The 18,025-nt window shown below is 37.2% G+C and overlaps 6 protein-coding genes across 8 annotated transcripts in view; 2 read left to right on the forward strand and 4 right to left on the reverse strand.

The window, feature by feature from the left end:
• The window catches only part of LOC104740747 (4-coumarate--CoA ligase-like 5), a 3,353-nt gene extending 1,207 nt beyond the window's left edge, over nt 1-2,146 (reverse strand). Inside the window, exons 1-4 of one of the 2 annotated variants that reach the window (XM_019235243.1) lie at nt 858-2,146; nt 617-762; nt 286-353; nt 54-205 (exon numbers count right to left, since the gene is read on the reverse strand). In XM_019235243.1, the coding sequence (XP_019090788.1) occupies nt 54-205; nt 286-353; nt 617-762; nt 858-2,070 (1,579 nt within the window). In that variant the 5' untranslated portion in view covers nt 2,071-2,146. The remainder of the gene's footprint in view (nt 1-53; nt 206-285; nt 354-616; nt 763-857) is intronic. The other variant, XM_010461432.2, reaches the window with a different exon arrangement.
• LOC104743413 (glutathione S-transferase T3-like) lies at nt 4,251-4,979 on the forward strand. The gene has a single exon (XM_010464501.1). It carries the CDS (start codon nt 4,251-4,253, stop codon nt 4,977-4,979), a length of 729 nt encoding a protein of 242 aa, XP_010462803.1.
• LOC104743414 lies at nt 6,087-6,686 on the forward strand. Its single transcript, XM_010464503.1, has one exon. The coding sequence runs from the start codon at nt 6,087-6,089 to the stop codon at nt 6,684-6,686; it is 600 nt and encodes a 199-aa protein (XP_010462805.1).
• On the reverse strand, nt 8,344-9,108 carry LOC104740748. The gene has a single exon (XM_010461433.1). It carries the CDS (start codon nt 9,048-9,050, stop codon nt 8,349-8,351), a length of 702 nt encoding a protein of 233 aa, XP_010459735.1. The 5' UTR covers nt 9,051-9,108; the 3' UTR covers nt 8,344-8,348.
• LOC104743417 lies at nt 9,221-9,965 on the reverse strand. Its single transcript, XM_010464504.1, has one exon. It carries the CDS (start codon nt 9,905-9,907, stop codon nt 9,221-9,223), a length of 687 nt encoding a protein of 228 aa, XP_010462806.1. The 5' UTR covers nt 9,908-9,965.
• Nucleotides 11,164-13,380, reverse strand: LOC104740749. 2 transcript variants are annotated; one of them, XM_010461435.2, is made up of 4 exons: nt 12,467-13,380; nt 12,242-12,381; nt 11,930-12,153; nt 11,164-11,850 (listed from the first exon to the last, which is right to left on the reverse strand). In XM_010461435.2, exons 1-4 carry the CDS (start codon nt 13,323-13,325, stop codon nt 11,211-11,213), a joined length of 1,863 nt encoding a protein of 620 aa, XP_010459737.1. In that variant the 5' UTR covers nt 13,326-13,380; the 3' UTR covers nt 11,164-11,210. The 2 variants fall into 2 exon arrangements, with proteins under 2 accessions (XP_010459737.1, XP_010459736.1); XM_010461434.2 differs by having other exon boundaries at nt 12,242-12,390.

Below are 18,025 nucleotides of genomic sequence, written 5' to 3' on the forward strand. Positions count from 1 at the left end.
TGTTGCGAGCTTGATGAGATCCTTGCGCAAAATCTTGCCTGAAGGGTTCTTTGGTATGGAAGATACAAAAGCCACTTTTCGTATCCTCTTGTACGGTGCTACCTGTTTGGCTACAAACTCCATTATCGACTTCTCTGATAAGCTGCTCCCAGTTTTCCTTACAACATATGCCATCGGGAATTGCCCCACTGCTTTGTCCGGAAACCTGTAAATCGCCAAACCATTATAAACTCAAGACTGTTGTTTCTGGTTAAAAGAAACACGAGAGTGGTCGTTATGACTTACGGGATAACAGCAGCATCAGGGATTTCAGGATGAGTGAGCAGTAAAGCCTCCAGCTCAGCTGGAGCAACCTATCCAATAAATCACCAAATTAAGTTTAGCACAATTTTCAACTCTTTTGCTATGAAAGAGTAATGTTCGAATATACTCAATCTCCATCCAAACAAGCTTATCATAACTCAACACACAATCATACTTCCAGGCTCAGAAATTACTTATTGGTTCAATCGAACAAACGGTGTCAGGTTTCTAGCAATGATTTGGTACATCAATTATGCTGAATAAGAAGAACACTATCATCTGTGGTTAAATGCGTATTGTCTATCTTATATACCTGGTAGCCCTTGTACTTGATCAGTTCCTTTAACCGGTCAACCACGAATATGAATCCATCTTCATCGATATAGCAGAGATCACCAGTTCTTAACCATCCTTCAGAATCAAGGGTCGAGCTCGTAGCTTCCTCATTGCTGAAATAACCTACAACGCAACAAACAACACACAAAAAAAACATCAATCTCGGTGCTTTGATGATCTCAAAAACTTAGAATTCAGAATCCTTTACAAAATTGTACCTTTCATTATGGAAGGACCCTTGAGCAAGAGCTCACCGGTTTGGTTCGGTCCAAGAATCTGACCAGTAACCGGATCCACAATCCTCCCCTCCATACTCGCCGACAATTTCCCGGCGGTGCCGTACCTCCGGCTTTCCTCAACAGTATCCGTGGAAGCTCCAATACCCGTTGACTCAGTCAACCCATAGCCTTGCATAATCTTAACCGTCGGATACTTCTCCGCGAACCCCTCAGTCACCTCCTTGCTCAACGGAGCTCCGCCGCACAAAACAGTGTGCAGGGAGCTCAAATCGTACTTAGCTTTGATCTGATCCGCGCCGTTGACCATGGCCACAAGAATCGGAGGCACGAGAGGCAGAAACGTGGCTTGATACTTCCCAATCGCAGACATCATCTCGTGCATCTCGAACTTGGAGAGAACGATGATCGTGGATCCGTAAGCGAGAAGACCAGTGGCGAACGCGGCTAAGCCGTAGACGTGAAACATAGGAACGGTGCAGATGAACCGTTGCTCTCCTTGCGACCCATCATCAGATCCGAACCGGTTCACCACGGTTTGAACCATCGCGATTAAGTTACGGTGAGACGAGATCACCCCTTTGCTCATCCCGGTCGTTCCTGAAGAGTAAAGCAAAGTCGCCGTGTCGTCCTGGTCAACTCGCTCAATAACTCGGTTCCCACTCGGCTCCTTCTTCATCATCTCCGCCAATCTCCTCACTTTTCCAACTGAGCCAACTCGCTCCTCGTCCATGAGCACGATCGGGAGCTTCGCGGCGGCGGCGGAAATCTTCGGGAGGAGCTGAGACGTGGTGAAGGCGAGGACCGGGTTCGAGTCTTTAATCTGTTTAGCGATCTCTCCGGAAGTGTTGAGAGGATTCGTGGTGGTGATGATCGCGCCGAGCGACATCACGGAGAGACAAACGACGGGGAACAGAATCGAGTTCGGAGAGAGGAGAAGGACGACGTGTCCTTTTCGAATCCCCATCTCGTAGAGACAATCGGCGACTGAGTCCACGGCGCGCCATAGCTCGGAGAAAGTGAGGTTGTTACCAGTGGAAGCGTCGATGAAAGCGATACGGCCGCAATGAGCTTGTGAAGATATGAAAGTGGTGACGTCGAGGGATGGATTCGGAGGGAGTGGGATTGGTGTTCGTTTGCTGTAGAATGTTGAGTTTGAGTTGCAGAAACCACTTCGTGAATTCACTGAAGCCATTTGTTTTTCTTAGAATCTTATCTGTTGATTTTTGTTTCTCTGTTTATTTTATTTTTTTGATAAACAGTAGGACTTATTACCGTACTTGGTTTGAGAATAAGTTTGACTTTTATAGAAAAATTGTATTCAAACATTTTAAATAATTTATATAAAATTTACAAATCTTATATTTTTCAATCAACAATTTTAAAAAGTCTACTCTAATTCATTGTTATTAAACTGATGATTTAAAATTGTACTTTAAAATCTACTGTTATTTAAAACAGTTTGTGAATTTGGATTTTAATGATTTTTTAGGGATATGAGAGGATATGTTAAGTTAAAAATACAAAAATCTAAATCTCATGGTTTTAGATGAGATTTGAACGAATTTTACAAAAAATCATATCAACTTCCATAAAATCTATCAAAATTCCAAATTTTTAAAATCCTATCAAATTTTCTAAAGTCTTGGTTTCAATACATCCCACTTAAAGTTGCATATGAACACGTTCGTGTACTCTTGTTCCGACTTCCAAGATATTTCCATTTTCCAGGTCGTTTTAGTACCACGTGGAAATTATGTTGTATTCAACTTTGTTTAGTTTGACCAAAAAGAGTCTTTGAATAAGACGTGAAGTCCTTTTAGATATTATGGGCAAGATCATTGGTGACTTTAAAAGAGTTTTTAGCAAGACTCTTATTTTAATTAAAATTAAAAATAAATTAAAAATGATAAAACAACAAGAGTTTGCTCTTGTTTAGTAAGTTTTAACACAACTCTTATTCAGAAGAGTTGGTGTGCTGTCTGTATTTATTTGGTCAAATTAATTATATAAAAAATCATTTATTTTTTTTCCCTTCTTTCTCTTTCTTCTCTCCATCTGTTCCACAACCTCAAGTCAAAAGAAGCTGAAAAGCGGCTTTCGTAGCAGGAGAGAGTCTTTGCTACAAAGTTTGTTTTCTTATTTGTCTGATATCTTTAAGTTCATTGGCTTGTCTTTGTCTTTGTAAGCTCTTTTGCCGCTTTTGTTCTGTGTGGTAGTAAATGCTATAGGTTTAGTGTAGATTCTGTGTGGTATAGATACTGTTAGAGATACTTTACAAGTTAGAAACGGGATTAGAATGAACCCATACATGAACTCTCTCGGAAATTGAAAACCTCAGGTAGCCGAGGTACTTATTTTCAAGAGTATCCGTTTGAGTGGTCTTTTTGGACTTCAAACTTTAGTTTTTACAATTTACGTTAATGGCTGTTGTTGTGAGACATACATTTGAATGATCACATTCGCAGGTGTGTGTTTTGTGATGACTATAATTGTGAATTTACATTTTACAGTGTCGCAGCCCCATTTGGATACCTTTGTTGTTTGTAGAAGCAACAACTTTGTCTCCCTCAATCTATACGAAGAGTGAGAGAATTCTCTTCCCTCCTTAACCTTATTCCTCCATACCCATACACAACCTTTATTTTATCTAACTGTGGGGTTTACTATGGTTTTGGCAGAGGAGAGAGCCCTGAGACTGTGGAAATGATAGGAAGGTGATCTCTACTTCATACGCTACAAGATTGTTAAAGGAGCAATCGAATCTGGCCAAATTGACTTGATCTGAGGCCTATGATTTGAGGTTAGCTACTTGAACATTGGTGAACCTTATCAACTCCGTATCTGTCTAATCCTGCCTTTTAGCTCAGGTTCTTTCTAATGTGTACTTGTTCAGATTTATTTGTAACAATTTACTAGTTTCAAACAATTAGGAGGAAATGGATTACTAGTATGCAATGTGATCCTGATGATTTTGATCCTGATGATTTTGATTTTGTTTATATTCATACCACACTTTGGTTACGTAAGCGTTGAGTGTTGAATTGAATGTGTTTTAGTTTGTTGGTTGTGATAAATGCTTCTTAGATGATGGTTAAGTGTCTACATCATACTTAATGGCATTTAGGATGTGGTTATGGTCTTTGTGTTCAATGCTAGGTTGTTTTAGTTTAGGTAAGCTCTTTATTTTGACATTGATTGCTAACACCAACACAAACCAAAATGTTTTAACACTAACATACATCAAACATCATAAATACAAGTCTCCCTCTTCATTCCTAAATACACACTTTTACATAAATAAAAGCCTTCCTTTCCATTATCTTTCAGCAATCTCTTTCCTTTTCCTTTTAATAACCACACAGAAAAAAAGATATGGATTCACCCGATTCCATGAATCCCGATAACTCTTGCTTCATGGACCTCTTACATAGTCAAATGGGTACCCAAAATGTAGTCGCCCATCCTTACGACAGTTCATCACAAGTCCCTATTTTTAGCACCCAATGTCCCAATGATGCTCCAAGTGAAGTTGGATCCACACAAGTAGGCCGTAGAACAAAAACGACATGGTCACCAGCAGATGATGTTCTGCTCATCAGTGCATGGCTAAACACGAGCAAGGATCCAATCACTTCAAATCAGCAAAAAGGTGGAACATTTTGGTCTCGGATTGAAAAATATTTTGCATCAAGTCCGAAGGCTGCAGGTCGACCACATAGAGAGGCCATGCATTGTAAGCAGAGGTGGGGGAAGATTAATGATATAGTGTCCAAGTTTGTTGGATGCTATGAGGCTGCAGAAAAGCAGAGATCAAGTGGGATGAATGAAGATGATGTTATGAAGATAGCACTCCAAATATACTTCGATGATCATAAGGTGAAGTTCACCTTGGAGCATGCATGGCGAGAGCTTAGGCATGACCAGAAATGGTGTTCATCTTCATCTACTAGAGGGACTGCAACAACAAAAAGAAGGAAGTGCGTGGATGGCTCTGCTCAGTCTTCAAGCTCCCAACCACATGAAGAGGATGAATCAACAACTAGGCCACCTGGTATTAAGGCTTCAAAGGGTAAATCGAAAAGGAATGTGAACAATACATAAACTGCGGAGGAGCAATCGAAGGCATGGCTTGAGTTTCAGATGTTAGAACTGAAGAGGATGTATGATTTAAAGCAATGTGACTTTGCTTTGAGAGAGAAGGAATATGCATTGAAGGAGACGCATAGCAAGCATATCATGCTTGAGAGTCTACTAGCAAAAGCAGAGCCACTTAGTGAAACAGATATGGCTTTAAAGAAAAAGCTCATAGATAAAATGTTTTCAAAATAAAATGTTTATCAGTTTAGTTAATCGGTTGAATGTTTTTGTTTCTATTAGTGAACTTATATGTAATCGGTTGAATGCTTTTTGTTTATATGAGTGAAAGTAATCACTTATAAGTAATCGGTTGAATGTTTAATGAAATGAGAAGTAATCACTTCTATGTTTATATGAGTGAAAGTAATCACTTCTTTGTGTTCTTCTGATCTTGACTGAGTTTTCAAAAAAGGTTTGTCTCTAATCCAAAGATCATCATCATTGAGATAGTATCAGTGTATATATATATGTTCATTGATTTTTTCTTGATGGCATTGACTCAGGGACTATGGAAAGTACTCAATGTGGGTTAAGAGTGATGAAGACCAAGATGTTGCAGATGATTTCTTTCAAGATCAAAACTACAAGACTTTGCCAAGAAATCCAAAGGACAGCTCTCCATTTTTCTGGTTTTGTTTAAAACGAATGATAGTTTGCTCTGTTTGTTTATTTGTGACATTTACCATACAATTTTAGCTAGGGCAACTCTCTCTTTTTTCTTTCTTTGTTTTTTTTGTACCCTTTACCACAAATTTTATCAACTAAAGCTTTCTATTTTTGTTTTCTTGTAACAATTACCACAAATTTATATCAAGTATAGCTCTCTATTCTTGTTTTTTTGTACCTTTTACCACAAATTTAAAGCAAGTACACTGCCCTTTATTTGTTTTCTTGTAAACTCACCCTACTTTTTTCGACCACTTGTGTATACTAGACATTTGCAACTGCATGTACACCACAAAATGTTCTATATAAGCCACACATTTTCATACAATATTTATCACGATCAATTTACAATATTCTCACAAATCAAACACTCTTTTTTTTTTCCTTTTTTCTTATCTCTCAAAAATGGCATCTTCTTCTAGAAATAATTTTGATGATATGCTAGATGATTCTATTGATCAACTTTGCAATCAAATTAGCAATCAGATTAACGATCAAATAACCAATCAAGTCTATCAAAATCTTACAATTCCTCCTGGTGCTCGTCAAAAAGCTCCAATTTCAAAGAAAAAGAGAGCATTCATTGAAAGACGACGTGAAGAAGGACACACTCTATTGTGGAACGATTATTTTAGTGAAAATGCAACATACCCTCCGCTACTTTTTCGCCGTCGATTTAGAATGAACAAGCCGTTGTTCATGCGTATTACTGATCGACTCTCCAATGAAATTCCATATTTTCAACAAAGAAGAGATGCTACCGGAAGATTCGGTCTCTCTGCACTACAAAAGTGTACAGCAGCAATTCGTATGATGGCATATGGTTTTGCAGCTGATGCACTTGATGAATACCTCCGGCTTTCTGAAACCACTGCAATTCAATGCTTGGAAAATTTTGTTGAAGGAGTCATAAATTTATTTGGAGATGAGTATCTAAGGAGACCCACCCAGAGGATCTTCAACGTTTACTCGATATTGGAGAGCTACGAGGATTTTCCGGGATGATAGGAAGCATTGATTGTATGCATTGGGAGTGGAAGAATTGCCCGACCGCATGGAAAGGTCAATACACACGTGGATCCGGAAAGCCAACCATTGTTTTAGAGGCTGTAGCGTCACAAGATCTGTGGATATGGCACGCATTTTTCGGACCTCCAGGTACATTAAACGATATCAATGTCCTTGACCGCTCTCCAGTTTTTGATGATATATTACAAGGTCATGCTCCGAAAGTTAATTACATTGTCAACGGCCGGGAGTATAATTTGGCTTACTATCTCACCGATGGTATTTATCCGAAATGGGCTACTTTTATCCAATCTATTCAGATTCCACAATGTCCAAAGGCATCCTTGTTTGCTACATGGCAAGAAGCTGTCCGTAAAGATGTCGAGCGTGCTTTTGGAGTCTTGCAAGCTCGCTTCGCCATAGTAAAAAACCCGGCTCTTATCCATGATAAGGAAACAATTGGAAAGATAATGAGAGCGTGTATCATACTTCACAATATGATAGTAGAAGACGAACGAGATGGGTACATGCCGTTTGATCCAACAGAATTCGCACAAGTGGAAGCAAACAGAACTTCACAATTGGACTCCACAGTTTCAACTGATATATCATCAAATGTCAGCAATTTGATGACCATGCTGAGCAAGCGGAAGGAAATTCGTAATCAACAAAAACATCAATAATTGAAGGATGATTTGGTTGAGAATATTTGGCAAAAGTTTGGCACAAATCAAGATTACAACTAATCTTTTTCCCCATTTATGATTTCTACTTCTATTTTAATATGCTTTTATGTTTTGAATGTTTAAAAATTTATGAAATGCAATAATTTTCCATTTTAATAAAATCTTAATTGTTTAAATATTTAAACTAATTGTTCTACTTAAATTAATTATATTATAAAAATATTTTTTTTTTCAAAAATAAAAACCCTAATAAGAGTCTACCATTGGAGTACTATAATTTTATTCAACAACAAAAACTCTTAATTTGTAAAAATATACTTTTTAGTTAATAAAAAATATAAGAACTTCAAAATAAGAGTCCAACCAATGGAGATGCCCTTAGGCCTTTTCCTAAGGCCCATATACCCGAATCGCAGTAGGATTGTTAAACCAGAGGAACAGGGGACTCTGTTGAGTTTGTTTTTGTTCCGCCATTTCCTTATTTGAGGATTTGATTTCTGTTTCTTCCCCCTTCTTGGCTTAATTATGTTTGTATTTTTTTCATCTCACTGAGATTTATCACTATGTAATGTCAGTATTTCCACTGTTGCGTTGTCTTCTTGTTTTGTAACATTCTTTTGATGAGCAATAGAAAACACTGTTTTATATATGAGGACTGAGGAGAAACTGATTGGCTGAAATCCTAAGTCTGTTACTCATGCCTTTATGTGTGTGTATCCCACAATCGAGCTTACAAAGACCCTATGATTAAATTTTTGGGTTCCCTTTGGTCTATATAAGACTTTTATTTGTTTTCCTCATTGGTTTCTATTTAGTATTTACCATATGTGCAACCTCCTTATTGTCTTGGCTCTTTGCTCAATTATGTCATTATGTGTAGTTGACTTTGTAAGATGATAATATTTCGGTATTTGCTTATAATTCTAATTTTTTTACAGGTATATTTATGTTTTATGTCTTCCAGAAAGTGGAATCAAACCGGAGATGTCTTAGCTGTGAGAATATTAAGAAGTGAAACTCTGGTCTGAATCAGTCGCCTGAAAATAAACCCCAACTCGATCTCAAGCTCCTCAACTGCGATCTGTGAAGCCTCCAACCTTGTACCCGCGCTCTGCAACGCGACTTCGTCCCACACGTCATCAAAGCAGCAAAACCGCATTGTAAATATCGAAGACAACGACGACCCTTTGCTTGGTTTTCTCTCGAGACAAGGAAGACACACGAGCGAGAACAGAGACTCAACCATAGTCACAATGGCTCTTCTCACTTCCTGCAAAACCTCCGCGACAAACAGAAGGTTCTGCTCTATGCTCTGCATCTCCATCGTCCCTTTTCCAGCTCCTCCTTCAATACTCTTTAGACTATTCAAACACTTGAGGGTTTCCTTCTTGAGCTTGTTCCTGTACCGATTATAAGCTGCGATCTTCTCACTGAGGTTTGCTCCGTTACAGCGCAGAGTCAGCTGAAGATCTCGAAGGCTATGTCTCACTAGCGTCATGACGTCTTTTGAGACGTTACATACATCTAACATTATTAGTGAAGCTTCGGAGACTTGCTCGATCCATTTCTCTTTCCCCTGTTGAAACAGAGACTCTCTTGCTTCTGGACAGTGATCGAGAAGATAGTTTGCAGAGTCTTGTAATTCTCTCAAACCTTCCAAGTCCACTAGCGCCATTTGATTAAAACCTCCAAAGAATATTTGCTTGATTTCAAAAAGTAGAATTCTAAGGAAAGATGAGAATATAATGAGTGATTTGTGATTAGGGTTTAGTGGAATTATAGGGAGACTCCATAAATAGGGAATGTTTTGTATAAAATGAGGAAAGTACAACGAAGGAACTCTAGCTAAGGTGNGAGAATATTAAGAAGTGAAACTCTGGTCTGAATCAGTCGCCTGAAAATAAACCCCAACTCGATCTCAAGCTCCTCAACTGCGATCTGTGAAGCCTCCAACCTTGTACCCGCGCTCTGCAACGCGACTTCGTCCCACACGTCATCAAAGCAGCAAAACCGCATTGTAAATATCGAAGACAACGACGACCCTTTGCTTGGTTTTCTCTCGAGACAAGGAAGACACACGAGCGAGAACAGAGACTCAACCATAGTCACAATGGCTCTTCTCACTTCCTGCAAAACCTCCGCGACAAACAGAAGGTTCTGCTCTATGCTCTGCATCTCCATCGTCCCTTTTCCAGCTCCTCCTTCAATACTCTTTAGACTATTCAAACACTTGAGGGTTTCCTTCTTGAGCTTGTTCCTGTACCGATTATAAGCTGCGATCTTCTCACTGAGGTTTGCTCCGTTACAGCGCAGAGTCAGCTGAAGATCTCGAAGGCTATGTCTCACTAGCGTCATGACGTCTTTTGAGACGTTACATACATCTAACATTATTAGTGAAGCTTCGGAGACTTGCTCGATCCATTTCTCTTTCCCCTGTTGAAACAGAGACTCTCTTGCTTCTGGACAGTGATCGAGAAGATAGTTTGCAGAGTCTTGTAATTCTCTCAAACCTTCCAAGTCCACTAGCGCCATTTGATTAAAACCTCCAAAGAATATTTGCTTGATTTCAAAAAGTAGAATTCTAAGGAAAGATGAGAATATAATGAGTGATTTGTGATTAGGGTTTAGTGGAATTATAGGGAGACTCCATAAATAGGGAATGTTTTGTATAAAATGAGGAAAGTACAACGAAGGAACTCTAGCTAAGGTGTTTTTTGTTTGTACGTACGTGAAGACAATTGTGTTGGAAACAGGTCATTCAGGTTATAAATTCAAACTAGTTGAAGTTAGTGGTATTTAGGAAACTTCCGTTTGTGTAAGTTGCTTAGGATTATGTTACATTATGGATTTGATCTGATATTGTTGTCTACAAAACAAAACAAAAGGTTCAAATTATTTTGTTTAAACTAGTCGGGTACCTTTATTAGAGAAATCATGCATGAACCAAGCCAGCCAGTGTAAATTTGTAATTATCTGAATTGTAAGGAATCAAAATGGAGACAACAATATATTTGTTTATATATCTGAGGATGTTCCAGAGTTTTCATTTGCATTGTCTAATTTGTCCGTGTCGGTTTTAATAATTTATCAAATCCATCATTCTCTTAACACGGCGCCGTCATATATATTGAGATTTGAGAGACCAACATTCGTTATCTGCTATACGTACGTGCCAGTATTATAGGTCTACACTACATAATACATATAGCCAGGTTGATCCTACAGCTAAATTCAGTTTCGTTAGATATTTTTTTCTTTCTTTTCCAGATCTTGATAATTGAATAAGCAGATTCTCATAGCATTTGATAGATTCAAAGCCATTATTCCAACTTCCAAGTTTCCAACTCCTAATTTGTTTTGTATGAGCATAAAATCTAATCATTTGATTTTCCATTAAGAAGTTAAATTATGCTTATGAGTTCCTTATTAAAAATAAAGTTATCCTTATGAGTCATGATCAAGAATTATATCAATGATCAAACGACAATCACTTCATGAGTTTCTTTCTCATTCGTTTCCAATTATTAGGTTTCTTAAAAAAAAAAAAAAAGCATGGAGCTTCCACAATGGTATCAGTTGACTCGGTATCATTAAATGAGGATTGTGCACCAATGAAAGACTTCTTGTCACGCAAGAAAACCCATGAGGGTTAGACTTGGAACTAACCTAAAAATGTTCATGACTGGAATTTACTCTCTTATCATCAAAGGCAGTATACGGCTTATTACGGCTAATGTCCATAATCAAAAATTCTAACGAAATATTTAAAACTCTTCCAAGAACACGAGTGAAACAAAGATAGACGAATTTATAAGAACTAATACAAACTGGTACATTACGTGCACATCAATTCAAGTTCCTCGTAAGTCTGCTTCGAGTTTATAGCTAATTTCTCCATAGATTTGAATATCTGTTCCATGCTAGACTTCAGATTGAAAGCCCCCATTACTTCAACTGATGGTACTGTCTTCATCTTCCTCTGCATCTTAAGCTCTTCTTTCTCTAACATCACAAGTTTCCTCTCTATATCTTTGGCCTCGCCATTAACCTTCCTCTGCTCTTCCAATTCCATCCTCTGTTTCTCCACCTGACGGGTTACGTGCATCAAAATCGAGTAAACCACTTCCGTAAACTCCTTCTCTCCATCTGATCTCTCAAGGGTTTGTGACCAACTGTTAATAGCACCAAACAGTGGTGGTTCTTCTGAGAGATCAGGTGTTGGTTCTTGAGGTTCTTGCTTCAAACATCGCATTAGCCAACTGTTCAAGGCCTTAACATACTGAGCCTGAGCATCAATCCAATTCGATAGGTTTTGGCTCCAGTTCCTCAGCTCCAGTTTCAATTCTATAGCAAGCTCAAGCTGAGATATGTCTAGCTTTTCCTTTAATGTCATCTTATCAAGCTTCTTAGCCTCTGAGATTACGCGGGATTGTCTACTATGACATTCTAACATAGAGCTCCACATACCAAACAACCTATATATTGACACAAAATAAGCTGAGATAACTCATGAGGTTTCTCAAACAAACTTAATGGTAACTATAGAATTCGTACCTGTGGATCAGTTTTTTCATCTGAGACCAGAGCTCTTCATCGCGTAACTTGTTTATCGTCAGACATATGTTGTTTATCTTATGGATAGAGACTCTCATTCTCGTAGACAAACACTGAATGAAGGAACGAACGGCTTCAATTTTTCTTGGCTCTGCACTTTTCGATTCCAATCTCCTCAACTGTTTGTAGTTCTTCATGTGAGCTGTTCGGAGTTTCTCCTCAGCCTGTGTAGATAAACAATCAAAAGTCTTACGGAACATAAGCACTTGTATCTGTTTTGCTTAAAACCATATTAGACAATTTTGAGGATACCTTGACTTCTTGGTACAGTTTCTTCTCCCACATGAATAGTTTTTTTAGAGTAGATGAAAGATTAGATCCAAAATCTTCAACTGGTTTGGGATCCAATGGAGTCATCATCATCTTCTTAGCGTAGAGAATGTTTGAAGAAGCTGATAGAGCTAAACAGAATAAAAAACATATAGAGAGAGTGACATCAATAAGGTAAAAGTAAAAAAATTGAACATTACACTATACCTTGATAAACAGAGCTTTTCTGGTAGTATCTGAATCTTGAAGTGTCGAACATCTTCGAAACCTCGTTCCCCGATTCTGAAGCTTTCTTGAACATCTCTTGCAATTGCTTTGTGGCTTCGGAAATATCTGATGAAATTTTTGATTCCTTCGTACCACTCTTTTTATTTGGTTTCTTCTCTGAGATTTTCAGATTTTTTTGTTTCGCTTCTTCAGCTTTAATCTTCTCGTCGTTTCGGCTCATAGGAATCTTCTTCTTCTTCTTCTTCTTCTTCTTCTTCTTCTTCTTTGTCAAAGTGTCTTCTTCATCAAGGAAACGAGTGGTCAGTACTCTGTCTTTGGGATTGGTAGTGTACGGAACCTCATAGCTCTCGAAGAAATTGATAAAATCCCAAGCGTAGTTACTCGGAGGCGGCGGTGGCGGAGGCGGCGTTACGGTTCCGGAAACGTAACTTCTCCGGGAGTATAACGAGTCATGATGATTGGTATTTAGGGATTCGAGTTTTGGACATCCGAATAAATCGCAGTTCATCCTCGTACCTTCTTCTTCGTCTTCTTCTTCGCAATCCGAGTCGAATTTGGGAGGTAAATCGGAATCTGAACTGGTAACAGAGTGAGCTGGGGAAGATGATTCCGGCGAAGACGATTCGTCGGGTTCGGAATCAGCATCGGGCGGAGACTCGACGGCTTGATCGAGGAATCTATGAAGAGCTGGACCAACGGTGTTGAGAGAGAGGAGGTAAGCTGAGTGAGCGTCGGCTAAGGCGTAGCTTCGGCGGAGCGTTTCCTCAAGTGAGTTGCATCGATCACGGCATAGAGCGATGGCTGGTAAACCGTCGAGCTTTGAGGGAGAGCATCCCATAACGGTCGTCCCGGACGAAAGGTTTGTTTGTGTGTGTGTATGTGTTTTTTAAAAACTCGGATTTGACATATAAATAACTCACGACACTAATTACGTGATTAAGGTTAGGTGTAATTAATTTGACAAGTAATAATTAAATGTATATAATTGTATTAGAGAGCGACTAATTTTCTTGTTGTTAAGTTTAAATTTTTTTGACCAAGATNTTTTTTTTTTTTTTTTTTTATGTTGAATTTTTGGAAATTTCTACGCAGCAATTGATATTCAAATCAGTTTTCTATACCTTCTGGATTTAATTTTTTAAAATTGACAAAAAAAGTTCATTTTGATAGTAAAACCGCATTACATGTTTAAAACGAAAAATTTAAATAGAGAAGGGGAGTGAGTTAGTGACACTTCTGCATATAAATGACTTTTTATTTTCGTTCAGGTAAATAAAATGATTACAATACAAAATAAGAGCCGTTATTTTCTTGTAGATGAAAGGACATTGCAACCAAACTTCAATTTGGAAAACTAGTAATCATAAGGAAAAAAAAAACGTTACATTGATTTAATTTGGTCTCGTCTTTGTGCAATAGAACGAACCATGCAATGCAATATTCAACTTGGGAATCATTGAAGCATAGAAAGTGGAAAAAGACGTTTGTTTACAAAAGTTAAAGCTAAAAAGTGAAAGGTGAAAAGTTAAAAATTATAAAGGTTTGAGATTCAAAGTTAACTTAAAGTATTTTATAATGAAATCATGCTCTAAAAGTATATCCTCGCAATAACATGCACATGTTTAGGCTATATATATATATATATATATATATATTAAAATTAAACTCATATTATAATCTTTTTTTTTATCAACTCAAACTTCACGATTTTAGCTTGAAACAAAAAGTACATATATACAAATACAATGAAGTTTTTGTCAAGATATAAATCTCTATATCACCTCGTTGGTCATCTCCGACATCATCCGATCTCCAATTTACTCATTACACCCTCTCATTCTAGTCTCATGTATATTAGTATATACACACTTGTAAGTAACTCATTGTCAGCATATATAAGTGACAAGTTTTCCTTTATCTACACTTATTTGGTCCTAATATATACATTTTATTTTTCTTTCTACTAGTTGTAGGCTTGTAGCAATTTTACAGATTACGATGAATATCGTTTTCAATAAAGGGTTGGTCGGAAATCTCCTCTCATAAGTTAGATTAAGGGTTGGGATCAAATAGTCCAAAAAATGATGAAGTATAAGTGCATATACATGGGATGATGATGATGGGAATGGACCCTAGAAACCATTAAATTATTGTCAATACTCTTTAAGTTTATCCATTCATCTGAGTAAGTACATATATAAAAAAGGGTATGCACCAACGAGCATCTGTATGCGCACGTCTCAACTTTGAAGTCGTCAACTTAAGAAGAGTGATAGTTGGACTTCTGGTTTTGAGGCTTTTGAGAAGATAGGACAAAGTAAAAAAGAAAGAAAGGCAAAACTAAAATATACGTATAAACAATGCACGAGGATCTCAAGGTTTCCCTAATCGAGCCCATCTGTTTAAAAGATGAAATTTTCTTTAAAATTTTTTGGCGAAATAGTGGAAAGGTAAAGGAATGTTTCTTTTTTGGGGATGGTGGAGATCCACCTCCTCAAATTTTGTCATTTTATCACAACTTTTTACTACTTTTCTTACTAGGATATTCCCATGCGTATTATATTCAACTTAAAACATTATTTCATTCACGAGTAACCCCTATAACCCGTATTACTGAAAAGACGACAATGTTAGGGCAACCCCAATGGGGAGATATATTTTAGGGGCTCTTAAATTGTTTATTTATATATTTTGTAGTTTGAGATGATTAAGAACTTTGGGTTTGTTAATTAAAAGTTTCCTTTTCTAATGGTGGATTTTTATTTTGAGTCTTTTAATTTAATTTTCTTTTTTGAAAATAAAAATTTAAATAAGTCATGTATGTTTATAAAATTATTGTATTTCATAAAACTTTAAACATAGGAAAACATTAAAACATAATAAAAGAGATGTAAAATTCATAAAAAAGGAAATGCTTAATTGTATTCTCCAAATTTTGCCCAAAGATTCTCAACCAAACCAAATTGGTTTGGGTGGTTGTTGATGTTGAACATGTGGAGTGAAAAGAGATTGCCAAACTTAATTGGAAATTTGGTCACAAACTTGATTTAAGCATTCATCAATGGTGTCATCAAAATTATTGTATGAAGAAGATGCCATTTTAGAAGAAAAGTGAAATAAAATATATAGAGTGTTTGATAAGATAGAGAGTGAATTGGTGAGTGTTTGATAAGTCCGAACAATCGTTTTATAGACTTGTATCTCCAAAAATTTGTGGTTTAAAATCGTAAGAAAGTTTGTGGTTTGGTGAGAAAAAAACAAAACATGTACTTGTTTGAGAGTGAGTTGGGATGAGAAAATATTTGAAACTTGAGAATAAAGCAGACTGAATATGAGAGTGCTTAGAGCACACACATTGGTCATCCTGTGAAAATAGGTTCTCCAAAAATATTTTAAATATAATAATACTATTTAATTTAAATTTTGTTTGTTTTTCAAAAATTAACCAATCAACTTATGACAAATAGTGAGAGAGAGATTTTAGAGGATCTGTAGAAGTCTGGGCAGAGACACGATGTCTCTCTTTCCTCATCTTTCTATTATTTTTATTTTTTAATTCTTTTGACACTCACCAAAAGATGACCAATGTGTGCTCTTACAATCAAGAGTAGCCGATTATAGTTTGCTATATATACAAGTTTATTGAACAACAATTTTGGAAAGAAAAACACAAAACGTGTTCACGGGAAGGAAAAACACAAAGACTTATGTTCTCTTGTGCCGACGTGACAGCTGCAGGTTCACGGGAAGAGCAGAACCACAGACCAGTTTTGTTCTCTTGTGCTGAAGTGAGATCACAAGGTTCACGGGAAGAGCAGAACGTAAACCTGCCGAGGATAAGCAAACAACACATGAGATAAAAATTAAAAACAGAACAGAACCATGTTATAAGAACAGAACCATGTTATAAGAACAGAACCATGTTGTAAAACGATTCACTAAACCAATCACAACAAGTGTTTAACTATTACAACTACCTACCAAGCATTTGTGTTTAAGTGTCACAAACGAAACTATCAACGACAACAACACAACACAACACGACACCTAAAATTCTCGCAACCCAACAAGAAGAAAGACATCAAATCAACAACATCTCCGACAAATCTTTATGTGAATAACTCAAAAACAACAACATTGATTGTAAAAAGAGACACACACTAACCCGTTTCTCTCTTGCTTAATAAACATGGCCAAACTTTAATAGAGCTGAAGTCGATTACAAACACCAAACCACATACACAAGATCAACAAACACAAGAGAAGCCAATTATTGATTGTTAAAAGCATCATCGAAAACCTGAAATAACAAAAAAGACAAGTAAACATAAATGGTGTCATCAAGAATGAACTGTTATAGGAATAGAGTTAAAAAAGAGAAATCACTTACATTAATCTCTCGGTCCTCTGAATAGCAGCACCAAGCATCATCAAGCATAGCATCACCAAGCATCAATCGATTCATCTCAGCGCCTCACCTTGTCGGATTAAGACAACACAACATGATAGTAAACCAAAACAGTTTTAAACTGCAAGAAACACATTCAAAAGAATAACCAAAACCTATCCAAGCAAAAGAACACACAATAAAACACACCAAGAGAATCTGAAAAACACATCACAAATACGATGGAACATGAGAAACCAACAAAGATATAGGGCAAGAGACCAGTTAGTAACCTGATGTTTCTCTCTTCAAACCCTCCCACACATTAATCATTGTACCTCGACTGCCTGCATCAAAGAGACAAAGGTATTTAATTTCACTTATATAGAAAGACAGAAAAAATCGGTTAAGAGAAAGAACACTACCTGAAGATGTAGGTCAGAGAAGAAAACGATCCATCAGAACCATCACCGACCCGCAAAGCATCCTCCAAGAGGTAAGAATCAAATGAACCAAAGTAAAAATTCAGAAACAAAGAAATGAGAACAACCAACCCTAATCCCAAATTTACGAACAAAATCGAATAAACCCAAATCCCTACTAACTATTCGCGAATTCAACCTACTACACAGAGAAACTTACACTTGCTTCCAATTGCTTCAACCTCATCTGAATGACTCGACTCCAAACTCAAATCAATATCATCCGATTCGCCTCCGAGATTAAATCCCTTCCGCTTCCCCTTTCTTCTCCACATTCGCCTCTGATTCCATAGCTGTAACATATCCTTCTCCTTCCTTTTGTCAAGAATGGCCTTCGATCGAGAGAGAAACAACGATAAAGAGATCGAGAGAGAGAGAGAGAGAAAAAATTGTAATCGTCGAACAAATGTTTTTTTTTTTGGTCGGAGAAACAAATGTTTATTTGGTTTTTCTATTTTTTTGTCCAGCCAACGAACACTCGACACGTACGAACTCTTAAATCATAATCGAGTATGTAATATTAGAGCCTCTCTTACATTTTTTTCTTTATTCTGATTTTTTTTTCCTTCTCCACTAAAACCCTTCTTAAAACCCTGCGTTGGGGATAACCTTAGTGTCTTGCATTGCATGAACGCAAACACATGCTTTGGGGTTTCTACAAAGTCATTA

This window comes from Camelina sativa, chromosome 14 (genome assembly GCF_000633955.1).
Source record: "Camelina sativa cultivar DH55 chromosome 14, Cs, whole genome shotgun sequence".
In the NCBI taxonomy this organism is placed as follows: domain Eukaryota; kingdom Viridiplantae; phylum Streptophyta; class Magnoliopsida; order Brassicales; family Brassicaceae; genus Camelina; species Camelina sativa.